Source organism: Excalfactoria chinensis, chromosome 5 (genome assembly GCF_039878825.1).
Source record: "Excalfactoria chinensis isolate bCotChi1 chromosome 5, bCotChi1.hap2, whole genome shotgun sequence".
NCBI lineage: Eukaryota > Metazoa > Chordata > Aves > Galliformes > Phasianidae > Excalfactoria > Excalfactoria chinensis.
Window position 1 is genome coordinate 6,803,138 of NC_092829.1, and position 11,541 is coordinate 6,814,678.

At 45.0% G+C, this 11,541-nt stretch overlaps 2 protein-coding genes across 2 annotated transcripts in view; one reads left to right on the forward strand and one right to left on the reverse strand.

Annotated features, from left to right (window-relative positions):
* Positions 1-9,267, forward strand: part of BRF1 (BRF1 general transcription factor IIIB subunit) — a 171,133-nt gene extending 161,866 nt beyond the window's left edge. The window contains exon 18 of the mRNA XM_072337071.1: positions 5,117-9,267. Coding sequence (XP_072193172.1) covers positions 5,117-5,154 — 38 coding nt within the window. The 3' untranslated portion in view covers positions 5,155-9,267. The remainder of the gene's footprint in view (positions 1-5,116) is intronic.
* Positions 55-1,560, reverse strand: LOC140253414 (inositol 1,4,5-trisphosphate receptor-interacting protein-like 1). Its single transcript, XM_072338961.1, has one exon. The coding sequence runs from the start codon at positions 1,558-1,560 to the stop codon at positions 55-57; it is 1,506 nt and encodes a 501-aa protein (XP_072195062.1).
* Positions 9,268-11,541: the final 2,274 nt, after the last annotated feature.

The window sequence follows — 11,541 nt, forward strand, 5'->3', positions numbered from 1 at the left end:
AGTGTTGTCTTCTCCACGTCCAGAGTGCTCGTCTGTGGGACAAGTGGGCGTCTCTCATTTCCCAAACATCAGCAGGCTTCTGAGCCGATCTTGCAGCTCCTCCAACTCCTGCAGCACCTGTTCTTGACTGTCTGGATCCTGCACCAGGTACTGGAGGAGGTTGAGCGGTTGGGACGCTCGGAATTGCTGCGGCAAGATAATCTTCGCAGGCACGTCCTCATTTCCTATGAAGAAATGATTGAGACGTTTCTCCTCCACACAGCAGCGCAGGTAGCGCAAGATGTCATCCATCCGCTGCAGGAAATACTTCCCATGCCAGCTTTCCAAAGGGATGGCAGTCAGGAGGTGCATGAGCACGGTCCTCAGTTGGTAGGTAGAAAAGGTGTGGCCCCCCAGGATGTAGGCACCCACTTGCATGTATTTGAGGTAGGAAGTGTTCCCCTGGTCATGGGAGGCAGTATGCTGGAATAACTTTGCCTCTGCCACTGCACAACTCTGTGGCCAGGTTGTGCTGGGGGTATCAGCAGCCTCTGTCTCCTGGCTGCTCAGAAAGATGTCCGTATGGTCTTGCTGTACACCAAACACGATCTCAACGACGAAGGCTGTTTTGTGGATATCTGTCAGATGAAGCCTGCAGGAGCGCCTGGACAGCACCACATTCATGCTGCATGTTGCTGACTCAGGCATGCATTTCCAGGCGCATCTGATCAGCATCTGGAACCAGCGGACAGTCTTCTCCACGTCTAGGTAGGAGTCAGTGCAGAAGTCATACAGTAGGCTGGGGTGCTGATCTCCCAGCTCTTCCTTGGAGGTGTGGAGGAAGCACCGCATACCCATCTCCTGCTCCCTCCCGCACGTGCATTTCAGATCTACACGGATACGGGAGTTCCTTGCTGGCAGCTCCCCTGTGGCGCCCAGATCCAGGCAGAAAACATGCCCACGTGGGGCCGACAGGGGCACAAGCAGACAGAAGATGGGTTCATTCTCAAGGGGACACCAGCCTTCATAGGCACTGCCCACCCCAATGGGGCTCTCTGGCACTGGATAGAAAGTATCTGATATGAGATTCCGGCATAAATTGATGAGGCGACCGAACAGGAGGAGTATCTGCTCACAGTTATCTTGGTGAATTTGGTTTGGCCAGAGCACATCAGCAAAGAGAAGATTATTCTTCTCCTCTTCCACTTTCTTCTCCTCTTCCACTTCCTCCTGTTGCACCTCCAGCTCCTGCTGCTCCTCCACAGTGCTGGAACTCTCCTCATCACCTCGGTCTTCAACTCTCTGGAACTTTTTATAGATCTTCCATGTGAACCAGAGAAGAAGGAAGAGAATGCAAAGAACACGGCAAACCTTCCAGTAAGGCAACACTGCAAAGAGCAAGGCTTGAATATCCACCCTGCTCTTCTTCATGTTCCTCTCTTCTAATTCTATGAGCTTGATCATCTGCTCTCGCAGAAACACCTCATGCTGACGCATGCGTTCAAGCGTTTCTGCATCCAACTCATCGCCAACAATAGCCACTCTCTGCGCCAACAAGGCGAAGAAAAACGCCAAAGCCATGATCTGGAAGAGAGGAGAGAGGGGAGGTCAGTTGGGCTGGGTGGGAGCTCGCGCACGGCTGGGGGAGTGGGTCCGGGAGCCGCAGCGTGTGGGCTCAGGTAGGAGCGGGGCCGAGGGAGCTGGGAGGCAGCGGGGGCTGAGGCCGGCGCTGCTGCTGACTGCCCCGAGAGCCGCTCACAGGCTGCCCTGAGCGCTCGCTGCCGGCACTGCAGGCTCCCAAAGCCCTCGCGGGCCGCTGTTTGCGCCCGGCCCAGCACAGCCTTCCCCCTGCTGCTGCACTCACCGCTGGCCCAGGCCAAAGTGGAGCAGCGCTGCCTGCTGATGGCCTCGATGCCAGCCCCGCATTGTGACGCGCTGTGACGTCACAGACGCCCCAGCCCCACCCTTCGGCCCCCCTCAGCTGCCCTGGGCCTCCATGGCTGCAGCATCGGCCCTGCTCTGAGGCACGTGGCCGGACTGAGCTCCCAGGGTCTCCCTTTACAAAGCAGACTGGAATCCCCTGGAGCGACCTCAAAAAGAAAGTTGGGCGACTTGGCCTGTGGATGCTCTGCTCCTCGTGTGTCATCCCAAAATAAATTCCAATAGTCTGATCCCTGCAAACTCGTTTGGTGTTGAGAGTTGTTTGGGAGAACAGGGAGGACATGATGGCTTCAAGGACATTACAGCCTTGTGAGAAGGCTTGGTGAGCGCGAGGGGCAGAGGTGCAGAGACTTGGCATTGAGCGTCCCTAGTTGTCACGGTGTCAGAGTGTTGTTGAACTGTTGAGTGGAAGGCAGCCAGTCATTTGTTGTGCCATGTCTGGGTTATCCAATGGTATCATGCCACAACTGCAGTTGGGGTATAAAAGGTTGTTTGCACAGTAAAATTTGTACTCAGTTGTTAATTCATACTGAGTCATCTCTGAGTTCCACAATCCCGCTCCCTCGGGAATGGGATGAAATGATGAAATATTGATTCCCAAATATGAAAGCTGGAAAAATGAGACAATGATTGAGCATACCTGCCAATGAAACAGTATTTTTCTTTGGAATTATGCCAGGCAAATAGCATGGAACAGAAGTAAAATTTCATAAGGAAAGGTTACTAGTGGCTAATGTGGTATGGTCTGGTCGCCAGCAGTGTGCCCTTGTAGCCAAAAAGGCCAATGGCATACTGGGGTGCATAAAAAGGAGCATGGCCAGCAGGTCGAGGGAGGTGATCCTCCCCCTCTACTCTGCCCCGGTGAGGCCTCATCTGGAATACTGTGTCCAGTTCTGGGCTCCCCAGTACAAAAAAGACAGGGATCTCTTGGGAAGAGTCCAGTGGAGGGCCACAAAGATTGTGAAAGGCCTGGAGGAGAGACTTAGGGAACTGGGTCTGTTTAGCCTTGAGAAAAGAAGGCTGAGGGGGGGACTTGATCCAGGTTTATAAATACCTGAAGTATTGGAGCCATAGTGGCGAGGCTGGTCTGTTTTCAGTAGTGCGTGGGGACAGGACTAGGGGCAATGGGCTGAAACTCCAGCATAGGAAGTTCCGCACGAATGTGCGCAAGAACTTCTTTACGGTGAGGGTGACGGAGCACTGGAACAGGCTGCCCAGGGAGGTGGTGGAGTCTCCTTCTCTGGAGATATTCAAGACCCGCCTGGACGCCTACCTGTGTGACATGGTGTAGGGAGCCTGCTTTGGTGGGGGGGTTGGACTCGATGATCTCTAGAGGTCCCTTCCAACCCCTATAATTCTGTGATTCTGTGATTCTATTAGAAGAGCTTGGGGCTCATTGCCTCACAGTGGTGCACGAGACCTCTGGACTTGGCGTATCATCAGTCAGACAGCAAGAAAACAACTCTGGACTTGGCTGTCCAGCTCAAGACAATCATAACGGCCTGTTTCTGGGATAAGTGTTAGGAGGAAGGAGTTCTTCAAATTCAGAAATGACATCAATAGCCTATGGTGTGCTGTATGGCATGCAGATGCGTGCTGATTTCTTTGGGTTACCCAGCAATGCCACTCACTTAACTGGATTTTTCTGCTGACAGGAAAGGGTAGCATCCTTTCTGTTGCGTTCTTCCTAGCTGGACACATCTACATTTACCTTTTATTAAAAACTTCCCCTTAAAAGTTAAGCCTTGAAAACAGACCAAAATATTTTTTAAATGAGGGCAGTTAATTATGGGTTTTGAGAAAGCAAGATGAGAATAAGGTTTCTCCTGAAATGTTATTTACTGCAGAAGTCTTTCCAGAGCTATTCATTTACCTTTCGTGGACTATATATATATATATATATATATATATATGTAGTTTTAATAAAAGCATGCGTTGCTTTTTAAATTGATTTCTCCACTTCAAAATAATTGCTGAACCTTAGGAAAAAAAAACAAAACAAAAAACACCCGTTTGTTGCCTGCATTTATTATTAGAATAACGTTCCCAAGAAAAGACACCCATGTGGGGGAGGGTGGGTCCATGTTTATTAATAAATCCCCAACCAAAATAGAATAAAGGTCACGGTGCTGTTTTTTATTTGTAACTGTTACTATTTTCAAACCATTCTGAGAACATTTTGGCGCTCCCTGTCTGGTTTGGACAAGAGCTGAAAAATCAGAGCTGAAAAAAAAGAAAAGCAGAAGGGAAGGACTGTTCCCAGAATTCAAATGCAGGTGTGCGGAGCTGCTTAGCAGAACAAATAACTCCTTTCTAACGGCTTTCTTTATGGATCTTAGACCTGTCTGCCTGGAATAACTGCAGGAATTACAGATGCTGAACGTCACCCATTCTAGACGAATTATTATAGATTACACTTTATTTCTGCTTCAGAGCATTTGCTTGACTTTGGATGAAATGTTGCAGTATATTAAATTTGGAATATAAAGGTTAACATCACGGAATGCTCATATGTAATCGTTATCTTCAGGTTTGACTTTGCAGCAGAAAATGTCTTTCTCACTTTATTCAGGAAGGACACAGAAGAGAAATTAGTGCGTTAGAAACACAGAAACGTGCCTTCTAATGCACAGAACACAGAGAGTTTACAATCAGCATCATGCTAGGAAACAGAACTAGACTGAAAAAATGGACAGAATTCTGAGTTGTGCCTCTAGGAGTAAGCAGGTGTGGGAGTTCTGAGTCAGATGTATGGGATACATTGCATGACTCCTCTGTCATCAACAGAAACCCATCCCTGGAGGCTTTCAAGGTAAGGCTGGATCAGGCCCTGGGCTGTGGTGTCCCTGTTCATTGCAGGGGAGTTGGACTAGGGGACCTTTAAAGGCCCTTCCAACCCTAAGGATTCTATGTAATGAGGTCCCAGTGACAAGTGAGGAGAAATATTTATACACTTATATTTAAAAATAGTTTTATTATACGGAGCAAGAATGGAAGAACTTTTTCATCGACCCGAAGAAAATATGTGATTTTTTAAAATGTTTGTTTTTTGTTTTTGTTTTTGTTTTTTTTATGGCAGAACGTATCATCAGTCAGACAGCAAGAAAACAACCTGAAACTTGCAGTAATTCTGTTGAATGTTCTATCTACCTGGAATATTTGCATTTTTATGTATCTTTGTCTTCATGTGTTTCAGATTATGGCTGTGATATGGACGATGACGATGGCTATTAGTTCCAATTACTTCTAAAGGACTTGGACTATTTCTTGTTCCCAGAAAAACTGCAATCTTCAAACTGTATGAATGGTGAAAGAAGAAGTCTGTGGTCAGCAAACGTTATCAAACAATCCATACTTCTGTAAAGTGAATTTTAGCTTCGTATTGGCTCTGGTCAGTTTACATTGAACCATAACCCAGCAATAATGTTTGGGTTTGTACTTGAATTATTTTTATTTTGGTGGATTGTGGTTTGAGAATGAAATTATTGGGAGTTGTGTTTTCAGAGAACAAAAGAAAGAGACAAAATAGACAATGTAAGAAGAGTTACATGACTCTGCTTTAGTGTGCGTTGTTGAAAGAGAGCATATAGAAGGACAGATAGAAGGATAAATAAAAATGAGAAGCTCACCGGCTGATTGAGTACACCAGGATTAATTGTCTTAAATACTACAGCCAACAGAAAACATTTTCAACCTTTACTGTTAAATTGACCTTGTCATTCTATGCAATCTTCCATAGCCAAGCCTATCATAAATTGACAACAAGTTACATATTGTACCTGTTTCTCTGAAATGGAGTAAATACTTTCTGATATTAACCAATTCATAGATGTCCTAAAAGTTGTCTCAATAGAAGGTAATGTTGGCAAAGCGGAAGTGACTTATGCTATAAGTCAGATATTTATGTGTAAGGAAGGAGTGAGGCAAGAATTGGGGAGAGAAAGCTGGAGACATTGCTGGTGGCTTTGGAGTCACTGGGGACAGCCAGGAGAGAGGTGTTGTGGCTGGTGTTGCTGCTGGGGAGTGACTCCAGCCATCTCTGCAGAGCTGCTCCCATCCAACTGAGGTGGATGCAGGTCTGCTCCCAGAGCTGCCTGGCTTTAAAACCAGTTGAAAGCAAGAGAAAGCTGAGCTTTTTAATAAATAAGCTAGCATCTGCCTTGGCTGAATTTAATTTTCTGTAATATATTTAACTTTCTGTGGGTAAATTAAAGGTCACCATGCAGCAGCCTGAATTTCATGGCTCAAATCCTATCCTTGAACAGTCTCTGCTACATGAATAGTGCTGGAACTTCAGCTGTATGTGCCCCAAAATATCAACGGGCAGGCTCTTGTCAGCCCGATCAGCAGTCCATATGGTGTGGTGGAACAGTGGATCAGGAACAGATCTGCAATGCTGGATCCCACCCTGCTGTCTCTGTCCTGACTTTCCCTGACACTGCTGGGGCTCCAAGGCTCCCAGCCCAGTGTGAGATGCACTATGGTCTTGATGGCTGCAGCTGCAGGAGCTAGGGTGCTTCCATCTCTCTCCCTTGTCTGTGACAATCATGAATGCTGTAGTATTGCAGACTTATATCAGGGAAAGGTGGATGTTTATCTTACCAGTATGGTTTCTGTTAAGCTGACCTTCCTGGTTAGCTTATCCTTCCTATCCTTTCAGGGATTGTAAAGCACCGTTTTAAAGCACCACTCATTAAAGCACCAGCAATTCTGCTGCCACGGAGGGTAGGTAGTGTCAGAAGAAGAAGCTGCCTTGGGAAGGGACAAACCCTAGGGAGAGGAAAGGACCGATGGTTCTCATACCTGTGGTTAGCACCAACAAGGGTAAGGACCGTATGGCCTTCCGCACTTCTGTCTCTTTCAGTAGCTTGTGTAAAGGGGATTGTGTAAATAGAGACAGAATGAGTGCATTTTTTAGGCACAGATTTGATTTTGTTTGGCTGGTAAATGTTATGCGTTGAGTAGGTTTTATCTGCTACATATTTTGAGTCCCAAATAGGAGGATTTCTCAGTGATCTCTCTTAACAGTAGATCTTGGTTAACAAATGAAATAATTAGAAAGAAGATAATTGTGAGGCTAATGGGGAGAAAAGCTCTTCCAAACCAGATATCAGTTACTTGGTTTGCAGCACACTGAAGATATTCTTTATAATAACTGGGGAGCCAAACAGCCATAGCATTTTTTTTTCGGATACTTTATAAGTACTGCACAAAAAAAGTTCATGGAGGAGATAAACCTTTCTACCTCTCTTTTATCTATACCGTAATTCAAAATCATGCTATAAGCTGACAATAAAAATAAAGAAGTAGTTTGTTTTTATCGAAGTTCGCGGTCTGCAAGTCTTTGAGACAGCTGAGTTTGAGCACTGGGGTTTGAATTAATCTGCCAGTAGCGCTATTACAAGTACCCATGCTCTCAGTGTATTCTCGAAGCTGAGTTTTATTCCAGGGTACACGCTATTCTGTATGCAGGAAATAAACACACATAAATAAACATGTGTATGACTCATGTAGGTCGAGAACGTTTCTCAAATGCTTAATGCTGGTTCTTAAAGAAACGGCTGAGTTCTGCATTGCTGAGGGTCCTTCCTGCAGTTTTCTGTGTGGATTTTCATGGGTTTCTTAGCCCTACAGAATAGTAAACCTGCTGCCAATGTAGAGACATAATTTGCGAGAGCTGAGAGTCCACTTGAATAACTCCTGCTAGCAAATCTTAATTTCAGTAGCACGTTGTGTTTCTGAGAACATTGTCTCCTGCACTGGGAGCAGTGAATGCTTTTCTGTGTCAGACTGGAAGATACTTGCAGGCTTTGAAAGCTCTCGTGAGATTTGATTAGAGAAGGCTATTGCATAGTGTGCTAGAAGGGCAGCTAGAGATCAAAAAAGGACCTGCAAACTTATAGCATCTCAGTGTTGCTGGTGAAGCTGATCGCATGCTTTCTGCACAGGAGTCCTAAAGGCTGAGCCATGATACTGCTCTGAGCATTGCAGGCTTCTTAAACTATAGTGGTTATCATCGAGTCATAGAGTCATAGAATGGCCTGTGTTGAAAAGGACCACAAAGATCATCTGGTTTCAACCCCCTGCTTTGTGCAAGGCCACCAACCACCAGACCAGGCTGCCCAGAGCCACCTCCAGCCTGGCCTTGAATGCCTTTAGGGATGGGGCATCCACAGCCTCCTTGGGCAGCCTCCTACAGTCACCACCCTCTGTGTGAAAAACTTCCTTCTCATATCTAACCTAAACCTTCTCCGCCTCAGTTTAAGACCATTCCCCCTTGTCCCATCACTACCCACGCTTGTAAACAGCCGTTCCTCGTCCTGTTTATATGTTCCCTTCAAGTACTGGAAGGCCACAATGAGGTCTCCCCAGAGCCTTCTCTTTTTCCAAGCTGAACAAGCCCAGTTCCCTCAACCTTTCCTCATAATATATTATATTATGTATATTTTTAATTTATTGGTGACTTACCGGGATTTTTATAATGTTCATTCCTTCTTGATTTAACTAAGCTCAGGAAATGTAAACAGATTAGAACATGCTACTTTCTGTTTTTATAGCTAGTCATTAAAATGTAAAAAGATTAACACTGCATTAACTCTGTTTACTACTGTTGATGTATCTGGACTATTTTGTTGTATGTAAGTGAGCCTTTATTCTCTTGGAGTCATTTGGACCTTGCTTTTTTCAGGATTCTGATTATAACAAAGATAGACTGTTGGGCTTCAACATCTGTTGTCCCTAGGTCTTCTTCCTTGAACTCACACAAGCTGTAGATGGTAGGTTTTCTGGCATAAAGCTTGCTGCAAGTCACTTTGCTTGACAGGCAAAATTCTCCAGCTGTTGCATCCAGCTTGTCTGCCATGCAGCCTTTGAACAATCTTTTATCGTGGGGATAAAAAATGAAAGAAACAAGGAAAATAACAGGATTCTTAACCAGGGTGAGTGTACTTTCAGTGTCTTAATCATCCATGACGTTTCTTTAAGATCGCTGCGTTCAGTTCAGCAGCTCAGAAATGGTGCCAGATAGACAGCCTTGTTCTGAGGGTTAAACATATTGGTCATAAAGTTCTTGCCATCCTGATGGTTCCTTTGTATTCCTTGGACTGCATTGAAGCTCTCATCGCAGATGTGGGTACATTTAATGCAGAGTTTTGCTTAATAAATGTTCTGTTTCTTACGTTTGTGTTGAATCCTTACATTTGGTTCACTTAGTGCCGGGGAATTTAAACCTGTTTGATGTAAGCCAATGTATCTTCCTTATACAACAACATGACTCATGTTAAGTTTTTTTTTCTTAACTGTAATATATTTGCTGTAAATAAAAAGTAAAACCCTTACAGAACCCATCCTTTATGGTGCTCTTCTGCTAATTTCTGGTTCTTCTGTCTTTGTTCTTGTGAATGTTATTTTGGCTGGTCGATACTGGAAGAAAGGCTTTTAACTCAGAGCTTTCTTCTGTCCCTAAACGTGTAGATAAGTCTCCTCAGGAAAGTGTTTCTTCCAAGAAATTGTTCTGCTGATAAATGTAAATACTTTCTGTAAACTGCATTACATTAATGAGGTTTTAGCACCAAGCTGTATAATTAACTGACTGTGGAAGCAGTAGGATATAGCAGAGCAGTTACCAGTAGTTTTGCTGTTATATATTATATTTTACCTATGTGGTGTAGGGAACCTGCTTTGGCAGGGGGGTTGAACTTGATGATCTCTAGAGGTCCCTTCCAACCTCTACAATTCAGTGATTCTGTGCTATAGGGATGTTTTAATTTAGGGATGTGGTTTAGTGGGCATGATGGGGATGGTTTGATGGTTGGATCTTAGTGGTCTCTTCCAACCTTAATGATTCTGTGATTTGGTGACGGGGCATGGTGGGATGGTTGGAATAGATGATCCTTGTGGTCTTTTCCAGCCTTTATGATTCCATGATATGATGTTGAATGTGCCTCATTCCAGCATTTTATTGCAATCCCTTAATCTCTAGGTACAGTCTTGCTCTCTTTGACATCAGGATGTTTTCAGTTGTAGTTTTTTTACAGCTGTTCCAATCCTTTCCAGCGGTGGTTGGGAATTTCTCCAGTGCTGTCCATCATTGATGTTCTCTCCACCATAATATCTAAATTGCAATGAAGTACTGTTTGCTTCGGCCTCATATTTTCTGCCTTTCCCAAGCTGTGCAATATATTAGCTTCGTCCTGTACTTTTTTGCCTTCCCGACCACATCAGGATGTCACAGCCAAAACCATTCTGAAATATTGCAAAGATTTATATTAGCTTCATTTATGACCAGCAGATCTCAACGTCCATTGTGTTTGGGTTCACAGATTGTAACAGGAGAGGTGCTGTAATTTCCTACTCCAGGCACACATGGAAGAAGAGTTGTAGGATGTTATTCCATGTTTTGATGCCCTGGTGCCCGGCTCTGGTCTGGGTGGGTGGTGTTTGTTTGGTGAGAGGAGTGAAGCACTGAGAAATGAGGCAGGACCAATACCTTGCAGCCTAACAAACTTGCTTGATGTGTTTCTTCATCTTCATTGTTTTATTCTTTTGGGACTGTTGTGCATTTTCATGGAGATGAGGGAGGCAGACACACTTCATACAAATGCAAAACAAAAATCCCATCCTGTCATGTGACTCCAAGCAAAGGATTTAATGACTTCTGGTCTGAAGGGTGTGTTTGTTGTTGTATGGGCTGGCAGTAAGTGGCACTGCACTGCACACCAGGACGGCGGGCGTCTTATTATCTGTCTCCATTGCAACATTGCAGGAAGGATGCTTTCTTATTTGCTCTTAGTGCTCTTAGTGCTTCTTCAAAACCAGAAAAGTACTGCAAATTAAAGGAATCTGAACGAAGCAATGAAAGGAACGGCACCAACACCGCTCTTACCAAGTGATTTTCAGCGCTCTTCTGTGAGAACGGTAACATCTATTTGTACAGGGAGACTAAAAGGTAGAAAAGTTGCATCTTGGGTGGTGGGGCCGGCAGGTTTACAGCTCCTGTCCTTTGCTCTGATGTGGCCCCTGGATCTGCCTTAATGTCACAGGTGCTGCTCCTGGTTTTGGTTATCCACCCTTCTGCAGACCAGGATTTTGGAGCAAACATCATATGCAAAAGTCCTATGTGAAGAGCGTGAGCCTTGCCCTGAGCAGGTGTCTGTTGGTACTGTGGGGTCACAGGGGGACACGTGGATGTATCCATGATAGATCTGCACAGTCACTGTAAATTGGTTCCTGTGACTTTGCATCAGGCAATAAGCTTTGCTGCTTTACATAAGCTGAGGATCTGTGCCATTAATGACAGTCCCATGGGTGCTACCAGCAGGAGAGGAAGGGAAAAAAAATGCCCTGGGGTAAATAATGGTGTGATATGCAGTATGTTGCCCAAAGCCAATCCTTGCTCTGTTTGGCAAGACGATCAATCTGCCTTTCCTCATTAACCAGTGCAGGGGAGTTACCTGTTCTGGTGATGTTAAAATAAATGAGAAAATGGAACTTCAGTGGCGATACAGCTGTAGCGTGCAGCACATAATGCATTCCTCTTCAGCTCTCTAAGGCGATGGCTGCAGCTGTCAAAACTTTCCCTCTCTAGGTGGTAATAGACTACTCTGACACATATCTGTAATT